The 24,778-nt window shown below is 49.5% G+C and overlaps 1 protein-coding gene across 3 annotated transcripts in view; it reads left to right on the top strand.

Moving 5' to 3' along the window:
* Window positions 1-24,778, top strand: part of RGS22 (regulator of G protein signaling 22) — a 1,028,745-nt gene that overhangs the window by 803,615 nt on the left and 200,352 nt on the right. For all 3 annotated transcript variants that reach the window (XM_085605181.1, XM_085605183.1, XM_085605184.1), the window contains 2 exons: window positions 3,829-3,963; window positions 4,497-4,571. In XM_085605181.1, the coding sequence (XP_085461307.1) occupies window positions 3,829-3,963; window positions 4,497-4,571 (210 nt within the window). The remainder of the gene's footprint in view (window positions 1-3,828; window positions 3,964-4,496; window positions 4,572-24,778) is intronic.

Consider the following 24,778-nt stretch of genomic DNA (forward strand, 5'->3'; position numbering starts at 1 on the left):
TGCTGGGAGGACTCTGCACACACCCCTCCTGACTCTGGGCACTGCTGGGAGGACTCTGCACACACCCCTCCTGACTCTGGGCACTGCTGGGAGTGATAGGCACCCACCCCTCCTGTCTCTGGGCACTGCTGGGAGGACTCTGCACACACCCCTCCTGACTCTGGGCACTGCTGGGAGGACTCTGCACACACCCCTCCTGACTCTGGGCACTGCTGGGAGTGATAGGCACCCACCCCTCCTGTCTCTGGGCACTGCTGGGTGGGCTCTTCACACACCCCTCCTGACTCTGGGCACTGCTGGGAGTGATAGGCACCCACCCCTCCTGTGTCTGGGCACTGCTGGGAGGGCTCTGCACACACCCCTCCTGACTCTGGGCACTGCTGGGAGGACTCTGCACACACCCCTCCTGACTCTGGGCACTGCTGGAAGTGATAGGCACCCACCCCTCCTGTCTCTGGGCACTGCTGTGAGTGTTAGGCACACACCCCTCCTGACTCTGGGCACTGCTGTGAGAGTTAGGCACACACACCTCCTGACTCTGGGCACTGCTGGGAGGACTCTGCACACACCCCTCCTGTCTCTGGGCACTGCTGGGAGTGATAGGCACCCACCCCTCCTGTGTCTGGGCACTGCTGGGAGGGCTCTGCACACACCCCTCCTGACTCTGGGCACTGCTGGGAGGACTCTGCACACACCCCTCCTGTCTCTGGGCACTGCTGGGAGGACTCTGCACCCACCCCTCCTGTCTCTGGGCACTGCTGGGAGGACTCTTCACACACCCCTCCTGTCTCTGGGCACTGCTGGGAGTGATGGGCACACACCCCTCCTGTGTCTGGGCACTGCTGGGAGGGCTCTGCACACACCCCTCCTGACTCTGGGCACTGCTGGGAGTGATAGGCACCCACCCCTCCTGTCTCTGGGCACTGCTGGGAGGACTCTGCACACACCCCTCCTGTCTCTGGGCACTGCTAGGAGAACTCTGCACCCACCTCTCCTGTCTCTGGGCACTGCTGGGAGGACTCTGCACACATCCCTCCTGACTCTGGGCACTGCTGGGAGGACTCTGCACACACCCCTCCTGACTCTGGGCACTGCTGGGAGGACTCTGCACACACCCCTCCTGACTCTGGGCACTGCTGGGAGTGATAGGCACCCACCCCTCCTGTCTCTGGGCACTGCTGGGAGGGCTCTTCACACACCCCTCCTGACTCTGGGCACTGCTGGGAGTGATAGGCACCCACCCCTCCTGTGTCTGGGCACTGCTGGGAGGGCTCTGCACACACCCCTCCTGACTCTGGGCACTGCTGGGAGGACTCTGCACACACCCCTCCTGAGTCTGGGCACTGCTGGGAGTGATAGGCACCCACCCCTCCTGTCTCTGGGCACTGATGTGAGTGTTAGGCACCCACCCCTCCTGACTCTGGGCACTGCTGTGAGTGTTAGGCACCCACCCCTCCTGACTCTGGGCACTGCTGTGAGTGTTAGGCACACACCCCTCCTGTCTCTGGGCACTGCTGGGAGGACTCTGCACACACCCCTCCTGTCTCTGGGCACTGCTGGGAGTGATGGGCACACACCCCTCCTATTTAACAATATGTACGCTTAGTCCATACACATGTGTGGGTTCGCTCCATGGGGGTATGGGTCGTACTTACACTGTTGGGGTGGGAGGTACGCTCCATACGTACGCGGGTGAGGGTACGGGTCGTACTTACACTGTTGGGGTGGGGGTACGCTCCATACGTACACGGGTGAGGGTACGGGTCGTACTTACACTGTTGGGGTGGAGGTACGCTCCATACGTACGCGGGTGAGTGTACGGGTCGTACTTACACTGTTGGGGTGGGGGTACGCTCCATACGTACGCGGGTGAGGGTACGGGTCGTACTTACACTGTTGGGGTGGAGGTACGCTCCATACGTACGTGGGTGGGGGTACGGGTCGTACTTACACTGTTGGGGTGGGGGGTACGCTCCATACATACGCGGGTGAGGGTACGGGTCGTACTTACACTGTTGGGGTGGGACGTATACGTCCGCGGGTGAGGGTACGGGTCGTACTTACACTGTTGGGGTGGGGGGTACGCTCCATACGTACGCGGGTGAGGGTACGGGTTGTACTTACACTGTTGGGGTGGAGGTACACTCCATACGTACACGGGTGGGGGTACGGGTCGTACTTACACTGTTGGGGTGGGGGGTACGCTCCATACGTACACGGGTGAGGGTACGGGTCGTACTTACACTGTTGGGGTGGGACGTATACGTCCGCGGGTGAGGGTACGGGTCGTACTTACACTGTTGGGGTTGGGGGTACGCTCCATGCATACGGTGGTGGGGGTACGGTCCGTACATATCCGTACCCACGCTATGTGATGCTTGTGCGACCCGTACCCAGGCCTTTGCCACGTGGGTGCAGCCGTCCCGCCATTGTTGGGATGACGTAGGTGTGGGCGTGGTACGACTCGTACCCACGCTCTTAAGGCGTGGGTACGGGACGTACCTGTATAGTTGTGTTGCCGGTTCGCGTCGTCAGGCACTTCCTTTGTGGCGGACGCTGGCTTTGCTGGACATGCCCCCACCCCCTCGTGGTGACCAGGGCATGGGGGTCAGGTATGTCCAGGGCATGTGTGCTGTGTGACATTGGTGGTGGTTTTGTGGCCTGCCCCTGGTCCTGCCCCCCCCTTTCCCCCCCTCCCTTAGTTGTTCTGATCGTCTGCGTCGGAACCTGTAGAGGAGGTCGACTGCTATGAGGGCCGGGATGACACGTAGGTTCGGGTCCATGTCTGTCCGTCGCGTACAGGTACTCCTTGTTCGCGTCGTCCTGTCTGTCTGTCGCGTACCGGTACTCCTTGTTCGCGTCGTCCTGATTTCCCGGCAGTTTTTGGCAGCCGGAAAATATTCACCGTGCGCGATGACGTCGGTGCGAATCGTATTTCCTGGTTCGTGAATGGCAGGCTGCGTGCGTCCCGACGTCACGTCGGCGCTTTCCCGGATCGCATTTGTATGTTTATTTTCATCGGTCGGGGTTTTGTACGATTCGTACGGAAATGGTGTTTCCGTGCGAATCGTAATTCCATGTTTGTACATTTTGACGACCGGGTACGCGTTGGACGGAGAATTTGCTCCGTCCGACGGTTCGTACCCGGTTTTTACAGGATCGTGATCGGCACCTAGATAGTTGGGGCACAGAGGAGGATCGTAGAGGCGGAAACTCTGCATATAGTTTTGGGAATAGCATTGTGTAGTACCTTACTAGTAATTGTGTTGTACTACTAATGTATTATAAAATGCAGTTTGTGAATAGGCTCCCTAGTGTCTTCACCCTTTATAAGATTTAAGGTTTTTTTAATCAAAAAGAAGATGTGACTTCATGTTAGGTTCCGCCAAAACACAGTAAGACAACTTCTTGCAGGGCATTGTATGGCAGTGGAGATGCTGACTCCCTTAATAGATTCCTTCTACCTTTAAAGCTCTATTTTCTTTTCTTACTTTTTTCCCTAAAAAGTAATCCGAAAATATTCGATTAGCCATTGGTGGAATGTTTAATTAAAACTGTCTTTTATTTATTTTTAAGAAAAAAAATGAGATTTAGTCAGTGTTGCCTGAAGATAGGCACATATAATCATTATTAGAAGAGATTTTATTTATATTTAAAGTGCTTTGGGGTCTCGCACATGGGTGGTGCTTTTTACTCTTTACAACAATGAAGATATTCCGGAGAACAAGAATTTCAAGTAGGTAACTTTTTCTTCCAAATATGTGAACAAGCATGAAAAAGCACATTTGAAGCTCCTATTAACTCTTGTTTTTATTGTCCCTTGTTTAGATGGTGGTTTTTAGCATTTTGTTCTCATTCTGGCATGAATTTTGTGAGTTCCGAAGCAACCTAACTGATGAGAAGATCGTGTCTGATTTGGAAAGAAAAAGAGATAAGAAGAAGAGGAAGTTGACCTCACAGGAGGTGAGAACGTGTGTCCTGTACAGTTTATTTTAAGTGTATTTCATCATAAATGAGCACATATCAGGTATAAGGTAGTTAAAAAAATCTTGCCTTAGTTGTATTCTGTATTTAGTTAGTGGGTCCACATCTCCATTGTGGTTAGCGAAATTGCTCTTACCTGACCTATTGGTGAAAACCTCTGTTAGTGGACTGGTGTGCACAACCATTGAGTTCCTCCAGACCTGTAGAGTGCTACCCTTGTACATGTAATGTAAGGTCCTTTGACTTCTTATAATAAACCAATTGATGTTTCCGTCACAAACATTTAGGAAGACCCTTACAATTTGACTTAGACTGACCACCTCACAGGTTTATTAAGTTGCTGGGCTAAGTGACGGCCTTGGGCATCATGCAGTGAGCCCCATGAGGCACAACAACTGGGTCTGTGGAAGGGAGGAAGGGGTTTTGCTATACATTAGTGGGCTATGTCGGAAGGGGAAATCGCCTAAATTATGAAGTAATGCATCTGTACTTTGTTTCCTGTACTTGATTAGGAAGGACCTGACTCATCAAAGAGCATCACAGATTTGAAGATGAACATATCATCACAATATTTAGGCTTACCAGAGGTATGTGCAGATTCCACCATTATAGCACAGCATGTTAAGTTCATCCATTTAAAGAAAATTGTCTTTCCTACAGAAAGTGTTGTTGAAGATTAGCACTTCACAGTTGAATGTCTACTATAGAATTTACTGCTTGTATGATATGCATAATAGCCAGCTAAGTGAATGTGCATCTATGCTTTGTGATTTGCATTCACTACCATTGAGGTTCTGTATCCATCCATTTCTGTAACCAATTTCCCCACATGAAATGAAATCTTCTGATATGACAGGTTCATGTTTGATTTGGTCCTTACGTCCACTGAGGTTTGGAACAAAGTCCTCACACTCAAAACCTCTTCTATTTGGGATCAATTGCTCAGATTTCCAAACTTTCCTATGTTTATTTTAGATTGAAATCACATTGTATTTAGGTAATGATAATGCCTATCTTGACTCAATCACTGCATTCTGACAAGCAATATTCATGGCTGCGCAAAATCATGTCTGTAAAAGGTAGGCCATAAAGTCCTCTTCATAATAAAGCTGGTAATCTGAAAGAAACACGTTAGTTAGATTCCTCACCTTAGAATATCCCCAGGTGTCAGACTGGATCCGGAAGATTTTTCGTCAGCAATACTCCTTGCGCGTCGCTAGGCGTCGTCTGCGGCTCCGCGTCCGTCGTCGGCGTCGTGCGCCGGAATGATGTCGTCGGAGTACTTAGACGCCGCCCTCGCGCGCTGACGTCAGTTCTACTTTTTTCGGCGCCAGTAAGCGCAGATCCGGGAGAGCTACCCCTTTTAGTCTTTTTTTACTACGTTTTTTGATCCTTTTTGATCTTGTCTCGACTCCGGTGCCGGTAGGATGCCTGGTTTTAAAGCCTGTGCTGACTGCAGCCGCTTGATGTCGGTTACGGACCATCACCGCCGGTGCCTTTACTGTTTGGGCCTCGACCACGACGCGGAGTCGTGTTCGAACTGCAAGGCCCTGACCTCGAAGGCTAGACGGGAGCGGTCCCGTAAGCTTCTCGAGATTCGCCACTCGGCTCCGCGCCCCTCTCGATCCCGGTCCAGGAGGAGGTCCAAGGATCGGTCACGGAGCCGCAGCCGACTTCATCATCGATCGTCTGGCTCCAAGTCTTCGAGTAAGTCGAAGCACTCCAAGAAGTCCAAGAGGCGACAGCGCTCTTCGGACTCCCCTCGCCGGTCGCGCGACTCGGCCAAGGGTCAGGGTGGTTCCACCCCCGCGGCTCCAGCGGAGCCGCAGGCGCCGCGCAAGTCCCCATACCCGCCGGTCCCTGGGACTGACGCGACGCCGGCGGAAGTCAGTGCCTTCCTCTCGGCCATGAGGAACCTGGCTCCGCCGTCGACGCCCGCTGGCGCGCCTTCGGGCCCCGCGGACCCGACTGGGCAACCTTGCCTGCCGGCGGCTCCGGCGCCGTCGACGGCTCCGGCCTCGACGCCGCAAGTGCCCGAGGTACCCGTTCCCGAGTCCCCGCCGACGCCGATCGACCTCGTCACGCCTCCTCCGCCGGCGTCGACACCGGTACCACCTCCGACGCCAGCTCCGCCCGGCGTCGTGCCCCAGTTCAGCCCCGGCGCCGTTACGGCATCGATGGACGCCGCGTTCGGCGCCGCTGGAGACACATTATGTCTATCGTCCGGCTCCGATCCTTCCTCCTGCTTACCAGGAATCGGATGACGGGGGCGAATGGGAGGGGTCCGAGGATCCTATGGCCGTTCAGGCTCAGCTGTCACAGGACTGGGCAGATGAACTGGGGGAGGCCAGTGGTCTGTATACCTCTCCAGACACTGGATTCATCTCTCCTCCGACTGTGGCTTCGGAGGAGGGTGCTGCTTTCTCTTTGGTGCTGCGCAAGGCGGCCGCAGCCCTTGGGCTCGAGCTACCTGCCGCGGCTGTGAGGACTAACGTGCTCACTGAGGTGCTTCAGTCTGCAGCAAGCTCCACTGAGCCTCTGCTGCAATTCAATGAGGCCCTCATTGACGTTCTGCAGGGAACCTGGTCCAAGCCCTCCACAGTTCCTCCTGTGGACAGGAATGTCGCCAGGCGCCACCGCCCTATTCCGGGCGACCCCAGTTTTCTGTCCCAACACCCTACCCCCGAGAGCCTGGTTATCCAGGCTTCTACCTCCCAATCCTCCTTCCCGACCGCTCCGCCGGACCGGGATTCCAAGAGACTTGAACAGTTTGGCAAAAAGCTGTTCTCCTCCCTTAGTTTGGGCCTGCGGTCCTTGAACACCACCTGTCTCTTGGACCGTTATTCCCACTCTCTGTGGGATACGGTGGAGGACGTGCTGCCCCTGTGTCCGGAGGAGGTCCAGACACGACTTACCCAGGCTCTGGCCGATGGGAGGGATGCAGCACGACATGCTATCCGATGTGGGCTTGACACTACGGACTCGCTGGGTAGGGCGATTTCTACCACGGTGGCGCTTAGACGTCACGCCTGGCTGCGGTCCACGTCCTTTTCGGGTGATGTCCAGAGTACTCTCATGGACATGCCCTTTGATAGCACTCGCCTTTTTGGTGAGAAAACGGACAGTGCGCTGAATCGCTTTAAGGACTCCTGGGCTACGGCCAAGTCCTTGGGCCTCTCGGCCCCGCGGTCGCAAACTTCCGCTTTTCGCCCCTTTCGTGGCCAAGGAAGGGGTGCCTCCTCACGTACGCCTAGCCACCAGCCGCAGAACCAACTTGCGCGCGGTCGTGGACGTGGTTTCCGCCGAGGCGGTTCTGGAGGTCGACGCGGTCAGCCCACATCCACCCCGGCAGCATCCGCCTCAAAGCCTTCCTAGTCCGAGCTTTCAGGCCCATTCCACGCCAGTGGGCGGCAGAGTTCGCCATCACCTGCTCCACTGGCGGTCCATCACATCGGACAGGTGGGTGCTGCAAATCGTCCGAAGGGGCTACTCCCTCCCCTTCGAGACGACCCCTCCAGCCATGCCACCGCAGCACCACCGTATCTCGGGGGATCATTTGAATCTTCTCCACGAGGAAGTTTCGGCCCTCTTGGCCAAGGGGGCCGTCGAGCGCATTCCGAGCCCAGAAGTAGGTCGTGGTTGTTATTCCCACTACTTTCTGGTTCCCAAGAAGGGCAAAGGGGGCCTACGCCCTATCTTGGACCTCCGGGACGTCAATGCCTTCCTCCGGAAGGAGAGGTTCAAGATGTTAACTTTGGCTCAGGTTCTAGCTGCCCTAGACCCTGGAGACTGGATGGTAGCGTTGGACTTGCAGGACGCATATTTCCACATCCCCATCCTGCCGGCCCACCAGCGTTACCTGCGGTTCACGGTGGGTCAGGAGCACTTTCAGTTTACCGTGCTCCCCTTCGGCCTTACCAGTGCCCCTCGGGTGTTCACGAAAGTGATGGCGGTGGTCGCAGCTCATCTGCGCAGATCAGGGGTTCCAGTCTTCCCCTATCTCGACGACTGGTTGTTGAAGGCGGGCTCGCCCCAGGCAGTCGTCTCCCACCTCCAGACTACGGCGGATCTCCTGCATTTGCTGGGGTTTTCCATCAACGTGCCGGTCACACCTGAGTCCCTCTCAGAAGCTCCTCTTCATCGGAGCGGTTCTCGATTCAGCGCAGTTCCGGGTCCATCCACCGGAACAGCGGGTCCGGGATATTCAGGCCCTGATTCCCATCTTTCGGCCTCTATCCTGGGTTTCGGTCAGGCTAGTGTTGCGGCTTCTGGGGCTGATGGCCTCCTGCAGCCTACTAGTGCATCACGCCAGGCGGCGCATGCGGGCTCTGCAGTGGGACCTGAAGTTTCAGTGGGCCCAGCATCACGGCAACCTGTCCGACCATGTCTTGATCTCGGAGGGCACTGCACGGCAGTTGCAGTGGTGGCTCACGGACCGCGATTGGGTCACGGGCAAGAGCCTCTCCCTTCCCCAACCGGAGCATGTCGTAGTGACGGATGCGTCCCTCCTGGGATGGGGTGGCCATATGGGAGAGGCGGAGATCAGAGGCCTCTGGTCTGCGGCGGAGTCTCGTCTCCACATCAACCTGTTGGAGTTGAGAGCGATCCGACTTGCACTGAAAGCCTTCCTTCCCTCTGTCAGGGGAAGTGTCGTGCAGGTGTTCATAGACAACACCACCGCCATGTGGTATTGCAACAAACAAGGCGGGGTGGGGTCGTGGACCCTTTGTCAGGAGGCTCTGCGCCTCTGGAAATGGCTGGAACACCAGGGCGTCACCCTAGTGGTTCAACATCTGGCGGGCTCTCTGAACGCCAGAGCAGACGAACTCAGCCGCCGGTGCATGATGGATCACGAATGGCGTCTGAACTCCGAAGTGGCGCAAGGTCTCTTTCAGCAGTGGGGAGAGCCTTGGTTAGATCTATTCGCCACCGAAGAGAACGCGCAATGTCAGCAGTTCTGCGCGTTGGAATTTCCAAGGCGGCACTCGCTCGGCGACGCTTTTCGTCACGAGTGGAGTTGCGGTCTGTTGTACGCCTTTCCGCCTATACCACTTCTGCCCAGAGTGCTGAAGAAGATCAGGCACGACCGGGCCCAAGTCATCTTGGTGGCTCCGGATTGGGCACGAAGGTACTGGTATCCCGAGCTACTCAGTATGTTGACCGATCCTCCGATACGTCTGCCCCTTTGGGAGGATCTTCTGTCGCAGCAGCAGGGGACGGTCCTCCACCCGAACCTGTCCAGCCTCCACCTCCATGCGTGGAGATTGAGCGGCGGCAGTTGATGCCATTTGACTTGCCTCCTGAAGTCTGTGATATCATTCTGGCAGCCAGGCGTCCCTCCACAAAGACGGTATATGCCTGCCGGTGGAACAAATTTGTGGCATGGTGCACAGCAAAGGCTGTGGATCCCCTTTCCGCCCCTCTTTCTGACGTTCTCCTCTTTCTTCTTTCTTTGGCCCGGCAGGGCTCTGCCCTGGGCACCTTGAAAGGTTATCTTGCTGCCATCTCTGCCTTCTTGCGGCTTCCTGATCAGCCTTCTCTTTTCAAGTCCCCTGTAGTTACACGCTTTCTAAAAGGCATTACTCACACGTTCCCTCCTATCCCTTTTGTAATGCCTCAGTGGGACTTGAATCTTGTTCTCACATTTCTAATGTGCGCTCCCTTTGAGCCTCTTCATAATTGTCCTCTTCGTCTGCTGACGCTTAAGACTGCTTTTCTGGTAGCCATCACCTCGGCTAGACGGGTGAGTGAGCTCCAGGCTTTATCTTCAAAGCCTCCTTTTCTCTCTGTTCATCCGGACAAGGTTGTCCTTCGGCCTCGTCCCTCCTTTCTTCCGAAAGTGGTGACCCCCTTTCATCTTGGGCAGTCTGTCACCTTGCCCACCTTCTTTCCGCCTCCGCATCCTTCCAAAGAGGAAGAGAGGCTCCACCGTCTGGACCCAAATCGTGCGCTCTCCTTTTATCTGGACCGCACAAAGCAGTTCCGGGTGGACGACCAACTTTTCGTTGGATACGTGGGTGCTTAGAAGGGGAAAGCTGTGCACAAACGGACCATCTCTCGGTGGGTCGTTTTGTGCATCAAACTTTGTTATTCCTTGGCAAAAAAGGACCCTCCTGTTGGGCTGCGCGCCCATTCTACTCGGGCCACAGTGGCTACTACTGCTTTGGGACGGGGTGTCCCTTTGCAGGACATCTGTCAGGCGGCGACGTGGGCTTCGCTACACACGTTTGCCAGGCATTATTGCCTTGACAGCCAAGTCCGGAGGGATGGCTTCTTTGGCCGTTCTGTCCTCCAGGACTTTCTGGTGTGATCTTGGTTCGCAGACCCACCACCGGGGATGGTATTGCTTGGGTATCTATTCTAAGGTGAGGAATCTAACTAACGTGTTTCTTTCAGATGAACAAGTTACTTACCTTCGGTAACGATGTATCTGTAAGAAACATTAGTTAGTTAGATTCCTCACCGACTCACCCATCCTCCCCGTTCTGCGAACTGACATCTAGGGTTAAGGTGATCCTTTTCAGGCCCCTAGATTTTATTTTTGGCACCAGTGTCGGTCTTTGCATGGCTCTGCGTTCCTGGCGCGGAAAGCTATGTACAAGAACTGACGTCAGCGCGCGAGGGCGGCGTCTAAGTACTCCGACGACGTCATTCCGGCGCACGACGCCGACGACGGACGCGGAGCCGCAGACGACGCCTAGCGACGCGCAAGGGGTATTGCTGACGAAAAATCTTCCGGATCCAATCTGACGCCTGGGGATATTCTAAGGTGAGGAATCTAACTAACTAATGTTTCTTACAGATACATCGTTACCGAAGGTAAGTAACTTGTTCTTTACCTCATGTAAAAACCTATTGTAATCCTCTTGCATTACAAGAAACATCAATCGTGGCACACTTCCATGAGGTAATATGTTGCCTCAAAAGACACTGTCTCAGGCTATTTCCTCAATACATTGTGTCCATTGCCAAAGTTACGTTTTATATAAGCCTTAGCTTTACAGGCAGCTCACTTGAAATCATCAAAAAGGTGTTAGTTACTTTGATGCCTGAGGCTGAGCATGTAAAATGATCAGAGTATAAAGCCTTCAAATACTTTCAAAATGAAAGATTTAATGTACTAACTGATCAATTCAGAGACACAATGTATTAAATTAAGTGCTTACAAAGTAGAGGGAAAAAACAGTTTGGAATTGAATTAAAACATGTAAACCACATCTGTCAAATTCTACAGTCCTCTGGAATTTCAGTCCTTAGTAGAGACGGTCTTAGTTCCTCATTATGAGTGGTCACTAAATTCTGATGAGGGCATAACATTAGCTACAGGCCTCACTGGAATTATATCTGCGGGAACACTGCAGAGTTGTTAACATTACACCCAGAGGTTTCAGCTGTTTTCACCATGTAAATGTCCAGGTTAAAATGTGCAATTAACAGAAAAATCTGAGCTGGAATTATCGGTACCCCCAGGTAATTCTTCAGGTCTTAGTGGACCCTAAGGAGAGAGGGTGGGGCGTAACTGGAACCCCAGTTTTAGTAGTTCTGGGGGTGAGGAAGTACCAGTACATTTTCTGGGCCACTGTTAATAATGGCATTAGTGTCCTTAAATCAGGAACCTTTTTCCTGGCTAGAGAAACAAGACAATACTGAATCCGTGCAAAAACACTGTCCTTTTCCCTTTCGATCTTGAAAAGAATACCATGAATTAAAACCCATAGAGAGTGGCTCAAAATAAAGATTTCTGCTTGCTGAAAGCACAGAAGCACATACAATTTGGATGTGCTGATCAGTAGATAGTTGGGTGGCTACTAGTGTCACATTCCTGACCTGCACTAGTGAGAGAAGGGCAGTGAAAGTTTTACATGGTGACTTGTGTACGGCTGCTATGCTAGTGATAGTTGTGACCCATAGTGAATGAGTAGTCGAAAGTCAAGTACCCAGTTTGTAATTGTTCTTCTGCTGCCTGCACTAAAAATAAGAATTCTCCTAGATCTTAGATTTCTGCAAAGAAGACCAAGATTGCGTGTGATTGTTTCTTTCTGTTCCTGACAAAATTGTGGTTCTCCTTCATTGCATTTTCTCTGAATTCATAAACAATTGCATATTTTTGCATATGTATTGGGTCTAGAAGCATATTTTTCAATTAATACATTTCAAATGATAATTATGAACAGAAAACAATCTAGTAGGCGACAACATTTTTTGACTTTTGTTTTTAAACCTAACAGCCAATCCCCTGCGGACAGCGCTAACACACCTCGACAACATGTAATGTATTGTACAAAACATTTTTACGACCCCGTGAGGGGGAGTGATTCCCGGTGCTGCGCCATCCAGGTGAATATGGTGCTTCCCGTGCCAATGGCCAGCCTTGGGGATACACTGAAGGCCACAGACAGTGTTCTACTTTGAATACCCGAACTGAACTAGCGAACTGGCCAGCAGATCCTTTGGTGACAGTGGGGCTTCCAGGCGGGGAGAGGTTGCTAGCGCACTTCCCCACTTAACTGTTAACGGGGGGGGGTCTTCTCTCTAGGGCGATAGGCACTCTGCTAGTTGGGATGTGGGTCGGTCTAAACCTACGTGGCAGGCTAACAGGGTGGCGGGGGGGGGCAGTGGGGTTTGAAGCGTAAATGTTGTGTACGATTTGTTTGTGTTTTTTGGGGGGGTGGGAGGGGTGGGGATTCAAGTTGGTCATGCGGGAAACGTAATAAAGTGAGTGAACAGTGTTACAGGGTATACGGATTGCGCAAACGAATAACTTTAAACGATGAATACGAGGTGGGATAAAAGTCTTAAAATCCTTAGTTGGAATGTCAATGGGCTAGGGGACAAGGTTAAGAGGGTTATTGTTCTTCAATACGTTAAACGTCATCTTCTAGATGTTGTCTTATTGCAGGAAACACACCTGGTTGGGAACAACTGCCAGGCGCTTAGCAGATCGGGCTACAAAATGGCGACACATGCCGGCTTCACAAAAGGGTCCCGGGGTGTGAGCATTCTTGTAAGACTGTCCTTCCCAATAGTCATTGAATATACCTGGACTGATCCACTGGGCCGCTTTGCGGTACTCTCGGGAAGATGGGAGGGGCGCACACTCACCAAAATGACGGTCTATATTCCACCAGGTCTTCGAACCCAATCATACCAAGAACTGGGCAGGCTTCTCCTTTCCCTTCCCGAGGGACAACTCATACTGGGTGGGGACTTTAACGCGGTAGTTTCGGGTAGGCTTGACAGACACCCACCCGAGACATCCCTCACATGTGGCTTTCCAACCTCCTGGAAGCTTTCGGCCTAACAGATTTGTGGCGTATACGTCACCCAGACCTCCAACACTACACATTCTTTTCTGGCCCACACCCTCTCCAGGATAGATTACATGCTTATGCCCTTGCAGCAAGACACCACCATTCAGGAGATTAAACACCTAGCACGGGGCATATCAGACCACTCCCCCGTATGGGCACTTCTCCCCATGGGAGAGAAAAAGGTGGGCTGTGTTGCCCCTATAAACCCCTGGCTTCTCCACAATCCAGAGACCAAAACTGAGATAACCCGCATGATCGGTCAGTATTTCTAGGAAAACGAAGGGACGGTGGAGTCCCCTACCACTCTATGAGAGGCGTTCAAACAGTGCTGAGGGGTAATGCCCTCTCAGCCATAGCCGGGCAACGCAAAGAGAAAGAAAAGCAAATGCTCATCATCCAGCACAACCTACTTGAACTTGAGACGGCCGCACAAGCAGATGGAGACCTGGTGGCTCTACACCAAATGCAGATCAAGGCGGCCGAATATAAGGAATTGGCTACTGAAGCCGCTAAAAACTCTGGTTACAGCATTAACTGGGGGAAATGGTTGCTCTACGTTTTACATGGCAAAACCCCTTCTATTCAACGCCACTGCCCGATCCAAACAGCTACGGAGGGGTTCACATACCTCGGTGTTTTCATCACCACAGACCTGACAGCCTTCTATGAGAGGAATCACTTACCACCCCTGCAAAGGTTTAAACGTGACACCGCCACATGGAAGAAGCTCCCGTTGTCCCTGCTGAGAAGGGCGGTTCTTTTTAAGATGATGACATTACCGCGTTTCCTATATGCCCTCCAGAACTACCCAGACCTAGTCCCACATCAATATTTCAAAGAAATCGAAGCCACCCAGAGGGACCTACTATGGGATGGGACTCTGCGTATCTCACTCTGTAAACTGACGATTGGTTGGTATGATGGGGGGATAGCACTTCCTGACATCCAGAAATACTACTGGGCTGCACACCTCTCGGCCATCAATCAAGGTACATACTGTAGTGGCGACGACCCCGGTTATGGGATGGATAGGTGGCTCCTTCCGGGTGGGAATTTCGAGGCTGCGCTCTACTCCAAACCCAATAAATACCCCCTCACAGGGCCCACAAGACATTCGGTCCAACTCTGGCATATTGTAAGCCGTAATCTGGTTTGGGCTGATAAACTCACACTAGCTACCCCACTCTGGGTTTCTGAACAACTGGGCATGCTGGGTCGATCTAAGGGGTTCGACAAATGGGGCCTGATAGGGATCTCCCACATAAAGGACCTTTGGGGGCCGGATGGCATGGTGTTGTTTGCCTCACTGCAGCTGACTTACGAACTAGCACACTCTGAGTTCTTAAGATATGCGCAGGTTAGGCATTCACTTCAGGCACACATTCCAACAGGTACGTCCCTTCCGGAGTCCTCCCCACTCGAAGATAGGCTGCTTGATGGCTATCTGCCAGAAAAGGCCATATCTCTCACATACAAGAAACTTATACATCACACCCCTGACCCCCTGGTGGTTCTTAAGGGAAAATGGGAGCGGGACGTTCTAGAGATAGATGAGGAGGAGTGGAGGGAGGAGCTCTCCTCCCCCAAGGAAGTGGCTATATCAGCGAAACTGAGACTGATTCAACTGAAAATACTGCACCGAGTATACCTTTCTGGTACTCGACTGGTCCTGATGGGCAGGAGTGGTGAGGGATCCTGTAGGAGACAATGTGGTTCTGAGGGGATATACATGCATATTCTCTGGGAGTGCCCATTGATACAAGCGTACTGGAAGCAGGTACATAAATACATGAGTATAGTCTGGGGGGGTAGAAATGCGGCTTGAAGCCAAAAGGTGTCTTTTAAACATCTGGGAACCGACAAACCTGATGGCAAAAGGGAGAACCTGGGCGACGCTTGGTCAGACCATAGCAAAACGTAACATCGCACGCCTATGGCGGGCAGCAACACCACCAACGATTAGTGCATGGAAAAACGATATGGACTGGAACATGCTGCAGGAAATAACAGTGTATACAGCCCGGGGTTGCCCACGGAAATGGAGTGCAATATGGATAAATTGCTTTGTGTAACGTGGCAATATTTGTGAGCTCCCTTTGATCCCCTCCATCGAAGAGTCACTAACGCCCTAATTTGATATGCAACACGACCCTCCCACAATGTATAACATCTAACGGCTGTGATATTTGTGCACGATCCCGGAAATGTAACACTGAAACAAGAAATGATTACCTGTATGTAATGACCACAATGTAAGTTTGTACCAATAAAAAGAGTTATTAAAAAACAAAAACAGCCAATCCCTCAGGAGAGAACATTAAACTAAAAACACTACTTTGAGGAAACCTGTCATCCTCCTTCCTCCTCCACATTATCTAAATAGATCACTGCTCATCAACCTCTACCTCAATGTTGCTGCCATTCTTGCTGACTGTGGAAATGAAGACTCTTGATGTTGAATGCTCTCAGGAACTCAACATCAAGAGATTATGAGCATTCTGGTTCGATGCTCAGATATTCTTCTTTGAGAATGTCCTCAATGTCAAGGTTAGCATATCACTTTGAATGTCTCCTGCTGTAGCTTTTCTTGACCGTCCACTCTGCTATGTTGAGCCACAAAATGCAGGACAAGGTCATAACTCCATCTACATCTCCAGAACCTCAAGATCCTTCAGATGAAGCACTGTTGCCCATCCCAGCATCTGCAAATGATACAAAAAAAATTCTACTGGATACCACACCAGGCACTCTGGAAGAAATGCAGATAGTATTGAAGATGTCGGTCACTTTGATCACAGAGCTACCCCAGCTATCTTGGGTGACACCTGCGGAACAGAGGCCTGTTCTGAGAAAGCAGAGTCCAACGAAAGCAATATCACAAAAGCAGCTATACCTTCACAAAATGCCTTAGATATGACTGCCATCATGAGCATCATAATGTGAATGGTTGTAGAGGAAGCATGAGGAGGAGGTATTTCTTGAATCTTCTAGCTAGCCATGAATACCCAGTTATACACTAAGCAGATTACACTCCTCTTCCTTGTGATAGAATTCTCATTTCCATTTGATAATAGTTTAGAGCAGCGGTTCTTAATCTGTTATCTGAGGAAACCTGGGAGTCCGCAAGGCCTACTCGGGGATTTGGGGGGGTGGAGCGACTGTTTTACAAAATTAAATAACATTAAGCAATTAAATTTAATAACGTTTATACAAATAAAGAAGCAAAATTGAAAATTTGAAAACTCCTTCCATATTTGATTATGAATTATACAAAATATTTGAGCATTTGTATAGTTTATACTTGTTTGTGTACTTTTGTGTTTTGTGTATTGCTTTGAGGTCCAACTCATAGAATTGTCTTAGGCAGGGGCGTCCCTGGCTTCCAATAATGACTCAGTAGGAGGGTACCCGGTTTCCAGTAATGATTCAGTTGGAGTCCACTGAAGTCAAAAGTTTCAGAACCAATGGTTTAGAGAAACAAAATTGAATACCTCTGTGTAGCAGATGCTACCTCCTTTGTCAAGCAGGTAATAGCTTTTTTTTAGAATACGATAAATAACAGATGTATAACGATCTAGCGGTAGTGTGGAGCCGTGAGCTTATAGATGTCTGGTAGGCATGGTCTTTGACGGCAGCAGTTTATGTACCTTTGGGGTTTGGAAGCACAATGGGGGTGATTGCGCTAGTTTGCACAGGAGTAGGTGGTCGTGTCTTGTGCAAGAGTGCATAGGTAATCGCGCAGGGGTTGCCAGAAGTCGATGGGGCATGAAGTCGGGGGTTGAAGAGTGGCGTAGTCTGCGCTACTAGTGTCGCAGTAAGACGTGTTTTAGCGAAGAGGCAGGTGTTGGAGGTGCCGTCCTTCCCCGATGCACTGCAATCTCACGCTCATACGGCCCCAGACACGGATGACTTCAGGCATAGTGTTTCTGTCCCCATAGCAGATGATTAGTAGTGGCACCGCCGATTTTAACCGCACTGCTGCCGGAGCTCTACCAAGTTGCGACCATCTTGGCGAGTTAAGTAACAATGGGGCAACCCGAAAAGCCACTGGGCCTGGGTAGATAATGGTACAATAAGATAATGTCCCAGTGGAAAGCAATTTAAGAAAGATAGATGTGTAAAAGAGTTAATCCGTTGTATCTGAACAAAGTCAAGCACCACTATACAATCTAACAACCAAATGAGTGTGATTTTATTTCATCACAACATTGAAGTTAATCAGTTTATATACAGTAGAATACAATTCATCAGTGGGTATTTTTCTAGCAAAATGGTGCACAGAAATGTGAGGTGTTAAGTGCATGGGAGGGATTGTGATGAAGGACAGTAGTGCGCATATATATACATCAATAAATTGATAAACAACTATCCAGACAGTTTCCTGACAAATGCATTAAATGACTAACATAATTACAGATATTCTCTGTCATATATCTGACAACAAAGGAGAAATGTCGACATTTCGACCCCTAAACAGAACAACCAATTTTGCGCATTGTGAACGGGGTTTTCATCAGGACCAAGGTGAAGGTAGGGGAGTTGGCACCAGTAAAAACAGCTATATTGCTTCTGGCTGTGGATATAAAAACGGGGCTGTGTACGCTCTCAGATATCTTCAATGATGTTCGTGTTGAACAATAAGTTAAGGCCCAGGTTGCTCAGTAATCTGAGGCTGGGGGCTGCTGGCAGGATCGATGAACAGCTAACACTGACTCTGAGTTAGATGTTCATCGATCCTGCCAGCAGGCCCAAGCCACAAGTTACTGAGCAACCTGGGCCTTAACTTATTGTTGAAACACAGAGGAGCTGAAGACAGACCAAATGGAAGGCATAGGAATTGGTACAGGACACCCTTCCATCTGAAGCGGTGATATTTCTGACTTTTTCTGTCCGTGGGGATCGTGAAATATGCATCCTTGAGGTCTAATTTTAGTAACTAATCGTTTGTTTGCAAATTGTCCCTCAAAAGATTAATTCCCTTCATCTTGAGCTGCCTGTAAACCAGAAAAAATATTCAAGTCCCTTAAATTTATTACTGGACGCCAAACCCTTGTCCTTTTCTTTACCAAAAAAACGTGCTTACAAAACCTCCTGAACTTCCCAAGTTCTGAACACGAACCAAGGCCCCTTTCTCTGGTAACTGTGCTACTTCTATGTCTATCAAAACCATCTTTTCTGTGTCTAACTTTAATTCCTTGGAAAGTCTCTCTTGAAACCAGTGACCATTTCGAAAACCCAAGGATCTCTTGTTACCTTTTCCCAATTGCACACAAATATTTGTATCCTTCTCCCTACCTTTATTAGGGAAGATCCAAAACAACTCACCTTGAGACCTGAGGTCTTGAACTCCCTCCACGTGACCTTGAGGATCTCTTTCTCTGGGGATAGAAATTTGGGCCCTCAACCAGCACGCCCATTCCGAAGACAGTAAGCGCGTATGTCCTTCTGCAGCGTGCCCCGCCAAGAATACTTGCCAAATTAACAAATGCACCCAAAAGTGCCAAAATATATACCAAATAAAGAGAAAATACCAGGTAAACATCGGAAATAACATAATTATTCCATAAAATAATTTCAAATCTGAAATTCCTAAATAAAAACTCATTTCTTAAAACAACAACCCATCCATAAATTGGACAGGTTCAAAGACAACCCAAAAACCTAGAACAAAGCCCTAGAAGTCAAAACACCTGTTAAGGAGCAGTCAATAAAAGAGGATGAAGAATATGTGCACTGAATGTTATATGTCTTGAACACTCTATTGTTTATGATGTAGTAATGTTCTTTAAAGGGCTGCATGTTGGGGCAGCAATAAAGGCTATTGAATAATGGTAGGCTCAGGTCTTTTGATGAAATCTATGGGTAACCTTTAAAACCTGAGTAGGACACAAAGAATACATACAACTTCCCTTCGATGGGTTATTGTCATGGCGTAAAAATATTCTTTCCTTTTTTGGATTCTTGGATTCCACGCAAAAATTGATGATGCTGTAAATGAAAAGGAATTTTCCTTAAGTCCTAAGGATACGGCAAAGACCAGCACCAGCAGTTTAATACACTCTTGGAAGAGGCAGCTGTATAAACAAAGACCTTTCATCAAAAGTCGAAGTCAGGCAAGAACTCAGCATAACAGCAACCTTCCACTTTCAAAGAAAAACCCCTCTAAACAAAATATAACTCTGCCATGCAGCCTCCACCATCTGGAACACTGATTACTAGATAATTAGGTACTGGGTGTTGTGCAGAATGGCAATAATATCTTGTTTTTTGATTTCCTATCCCAAAATCCACCTACGGCATCAAAACTTCTTCTCCTGGGCCACGTGACAAATATAGTAAGCATCCTGTTAAAGGAGAATGCAGTCACACCTTTTTTAAAACATCAAGTCTAGGACGCCATTTGGTCTTTTTACCCTATCAAAAAAGAGGGCTCAAAACAAGAATTGCAACTGATCTTTGATGCAAAAACAGCAAACAAATGAGTGAAAGAGAGAAGCTCATAATTGTGGCTCTACATCCGATGTTTCCTCAGGTTCATCAAGGCGATTTGATATACCCCATAGACTTACAGGATGTGTACTTCCACATGCCAATCTACACAAGATTGACGTTTCCTCAGGTTCAAGTTTGCCAGCAAACATTAGCAATACAAAGTTCCGCTACTTTTTTTTAAATCCGCCACACATGCCTTTTTAAAATGCTTGGTAGAGGTTGCATGTTTCCACTTGCACAAGGGACTCATCCATTGTAACCTCGGCAATTGAGTGATCAGGGCAAGTTGCCAAAGCAAATTTGTACAGGATTTAGGCATGAATTGGGCCTTTTACAGATTATAGGTTCTTCAAATCATCACAGAGATATCACCACTCCTTAATCCAGGCTATCCAAAATGGAGGAGACTTAAAAAAAACACAAATGTGTTACTTTGGGTGAAGGGACTATTGTTTATTGAGCACTAATGTTGTTGCACTGCCACTTCCTAATCTGACAGTATGACAAACATTGAGAGGTCCTCGTGCCAGCTCCCTCTGCAACACTTTTCCTGTCTAGCTTGCCTGCAATCCACTACCTTCTGCTGCCTGTCTACCTCTGCTCATCTCTTGCTCTGTTTTGCATTTTCTGCAAATGTTTTCTGCCCTTTATTTTGCTTTTTTTCTGCTTGTTTTTCTGCTCTCTATTTGGCCTTTTCTGCTAGTTTTTCTCCCCTCTCTATTCCCATTCTGCTCACTGGTTTTTCTTCCCTCTGTTTTTGCCTTTTTCTGCTCGTTTGTTTCCTCTTCCCGCCATTTCCTCAAGAGCTGGCTTTTCGATGGAGACCTCACACCCCAGCTCCCAGATACTCCCAGGGGGGACAGTGCTGCGCTCTACAAATTCTGTGATTAATTGATTGGTTAATTGTATCTTGCATCTCTCTAGTTCCTAATGGTAAATGTTACATTAAGCCCCATTAGCAATACAGGGAAAGTCATTGGATTCAGAAGCAAAGGCAAATGGTACAAAACTATTATCTTTACTAGCCATGCAGTACAAGCCTCCTTCTTGGTGGTGCAGAAAAAGATTACATTACACTAGGGGTCATTTTCAAATATGCCTGGGTAGGAAAACGTTGGGGGATTGACGCAAGCCATACCACCCTGGACTCCCCAGGGTGTCTATTTTTCAGAAATGTGTGGTTTTGGTAGGTTTCCTTTGATGGCCGCCAATCCCGGGCCAAATACCCAGGTGACCCTCTTTGCAAAACCAGATTGTTTTATAATAGGTAATTTTGAAGTCTCCACAGTACGATTTGGGCCATTTCCTGTTGCAGCCACTATGCCTACCCACACAAGTGAGGTACCATGTTTACCGGGAGACCTGGGGGAACGCTGAGTGGAAGAAAATATGTGGAGGCCCGATGATCCTACAGCTTTCCTACACAGAAAAGTGAGGAAAATGTTTTTTTCTTTAGCTAAATCAAAGGTTTGCAGGGTTTCTGGGTAGAAAATAGCTGGGAGATCCACTCAAGCCACACCTCCCTGGGTGTCTAGTTTTCAGAAATGTCTGGGTTTGGTTGGTTTCCCTAGAAGGCTGCTGAGCCGGGGACCAAAAACACAGGTGACCTCCTTGAAAAACCAGGTTGTTTTGTGACAGATAGGTGGGCACCTGTGTTTTTGGTTCTGGGTTTGCAGACATCTAGGTGAATCTAAAAAACCCAAACATTTCTGATTCTAGACACCAGTGGGAGTCTAGGGAGGTGTGGCTTGCGTTGATCCCACAACATTTTCCTTCCAAGAATCCACTGCAAACCTCAAAATTAGCTAAGAAGTTACATTTTCCTCTAATATCTGTGTGGGATCGCCACACGACACAAATTTCCTACCAGTCAGCTTTGCCCTCAATCTACTTGTGTGGATGGGCCAAGTGCCTATGACATGGAAGAGCCAAAAACGTGTAGAGATTGAGGAGGGAGCAAAGCGGGTCCCAAAAATCCGTTTGATTATTCGTTTTTTAGGCTGACGCTACTTTGGGCATCATTTGTCTTGCTATCGCGCCCCAAGGAGGAGGCAGAAAGACTGATATTGCCCATATTATTTTGGAGCAAAGTCCCTTGCCCAATGGGCCGCTCCCCTCGTCTCCCCCCCCCCACCCCCACCCCCCACCTCCCTTCCCTGGTGTCCAATGGGTGGATCCCTGCTTGGGGATGGTACCGGGGGGTACCATTGTAAAGGGTGAGATTCTCCCCCTTCAATGACACCTCCCCTGTCTTTCTACACGCTTGGGGGGCTGAGATAGCCCCCTGAGCACATAGAAAGAGAAACTGAAATGAGCCTATTGGCTCATTTCAGTTTCAGTTTTGCTGGAATTACGTCAGCACGACGTGCGCGCTGATCGTCATTGCAGAGAAACCAAAGATATAGCCTTGGGAGCTGGAGAAGCCCTTCCACAGAGGGATTTCCAGTGCCATGTGTGCGGAGGCCAGGAGCCGTCTGACGCACATCAGCACTGGTGCGTCAGACGCACCGAAGGGGTTAATAAGAGCTAACCTTAGATAGGGAACAGATAGGGGTATGCTGTTTACACTGAAATGAATTGTAATTTAAAAATCCTCTTTAATGGTTGCAATGGATTTTAGGTTACACTTCTGAAAATGCCACTTTTTGAAAGTTGGCATTCTCTTGTCCTAACCATTTGTGCCTTCTGCCAGTGCCCTAGGGCACATGACTGTGAATGACTTTGCTGTTGGGGTTTCGGTATTGCATCCAGACAGTAACTCAAAGGGAGCTTAGGTGTGGGCAGGATGGGTTATCCTGCCAGGATGGCTGGGGACGGAGCTGTGCCCTTCCCGTCTTGCATTTCAAAAGGCTTGTCTCCAGCATCCCCAAAGGAACCTGACACCAGCCTGTTATCTCCCCAGACTGTTTGGAGCCTTGGGTAGGGAAAGGGAAGACCTTTCCAGAAACAGGTGTGGGGGTACTACAAGGTGCCCCCTTGCCCCCACACAATAAAAGGCTTGCACCAGGTATAAATATTAGACCCTCAAAACAATCCTGGACCTGTGAAAGTAACAGAAGAATGACTGCCCTGCTGCCAGAGGACTGCCCTGCTGCTGAGGACTGCCTTGCTGTCTGATAAGGAAGACCGAATCTGCTTACCTTCATCCCAGGTTAACCCAGAGGGACTGCAGGGGTCAGTTGACTGACCCCCTATGTAAGCTACAGGGACACAACAAGCTTCAGAGGCCTTGCTGCAACTGCCCGGCTGACCTGCTGCAATTGGACTTTCCTGAGCCCTCCTGGCCACATTTCAGATGGCTGTTTCAGGATCTAAGTGGGTTTATCGTGGTGCCGCAGTGAACTGTAATAGACTGCGGGCAAGAGCACAAGCACTCATGGCGTCTGTGGCTGATGGCAGCAGTAATGTCCTGAGGGGTGATTGGATTTGGTGGCCGACTAGCCTTTTCGGTGGTTCCGTGCACCATCCCTGCCTGGGTTGCATGCCTATGTCCCGGCATCCCTGAAGCAGGTGTTCTCTGGCATTCTACTGAACTAGTGCAGTGAGAGTGCAGCTAGCCGCAAACAATGAGTGGTTGTTCATTTCCTTACGTCATTGAGCATTAATCGGTATTAGGGAGCACTTGCATATTCTTAGACTTGTAGAGTGAAAGTGATATGAAGACTTCAGTGACTTCCAGTTTCCAGGAGAACATAACAAAGCCAAGACAGCAACCTCTTCTTTGGTAATTAAGAAAACAGTAGCTATTTTGCCTTTGTCTCTGAATAACCAAAATCAAATGTATTCACTGTAATCTTAGACAAGAAATAGGCAAACCATTGTCTTGCCATTTAATGAATTGATTACACTGTATTTTTGATCTGGAAAAAGAACGTAGTCAATAGTAGTATTGCAACAAGAGATGTGAAAACACAGTCCCAACATCCTCAGATCACACATTCCTGGCTTCCCATCCTACCCCAGAGATTATGGTGGTCTTAGTCTCTAAGAAAACTTTATTGGCAGACTGAATGCACGCATGGCAGAAAGTGGGTCAGCAGGAAAGTATTTGCCTCTAGAAGTCTAGCTTTAAGGGCTTGCCTTATAGCTAAATGCCCATGTGTAAAATGCCAAACCTGATAAAGTCCTTAATTCCAGAGCCTGTGCTTGGCCATATTATGAATCTGTTAAAAGACAGGAAGAGGAGGGTCATGGCCTACAAGATGGGCGAACATAGCACAACTCTGCTGCTCCACATACTCCTGCCCTAATCGTGTTCCAGACTCACCAATAGTAGAAAGAGATTGGTCTCCTCCATTTGCACGGGACAGAACATCCCTGGTGAGAAGGCAGACATCGGAATGTGGCCTTTTCTCTCTCCAGAGGCCTTTGAGAAAAGCCTGGGAAAATGGTGGCCTTATGATGTTCTGAATAAAGCTGCCAATGGCCCGAGTGTGTGGGTCCCAAAGGTGAGCCAGCACTGGTATTTGCACAGATAATATCTAGGGGGAGCCTTGCAGGTGCAATATCCTGGTGTTCCCTGTCCTGTGCACAGCAATTACAAGATAGCCCACCTCTCCCTGACCAAACTTGTGTTTCATCTTTGTGACACAGGATAGATTTCTGTTTATACGGATGCTGAGGAGTTGATTGTTGTACCCTGTTGAACCACTGCATGATGGGAAATAAGATGAGCACAAGCGCCCAACATCAGAACAAAACAGATAGGTATACATAATCTATTTCGGATCAGAACCTCTGTCACAACCAGGCCAGTGACACTCACCGGTGGGCGTTTGGATCCACAGATGACGACGGAGACTATTTTACAAGCATTTAGGACCCAGTTTGCAGAAAAAATTGTGGAAGAAGCCATGGATATTGACCTATTGACGGAAGAACTTCGTAACGTGGCCGCCAGTGCGACACATAAGCAGAGATCTCAGGAAATGAAAATGCCCTGAACAGCCTTGGAGGAATGGGTCAGGAAGCTGGAATCAACAACAGAGGAC

This window comes from Triturus cristatus, chromosome 5_1 (assembly GCF_964204655.1).
Source record: "Triturus cristatus chromosome 5_1, aTriCri1.1, whole genome shotgun sequence".
NCBI lineage: Eukaryota > Metazoa > Chordata > Amphibia > Caudata > Salamandridae > Triturus > Triturus cristatus.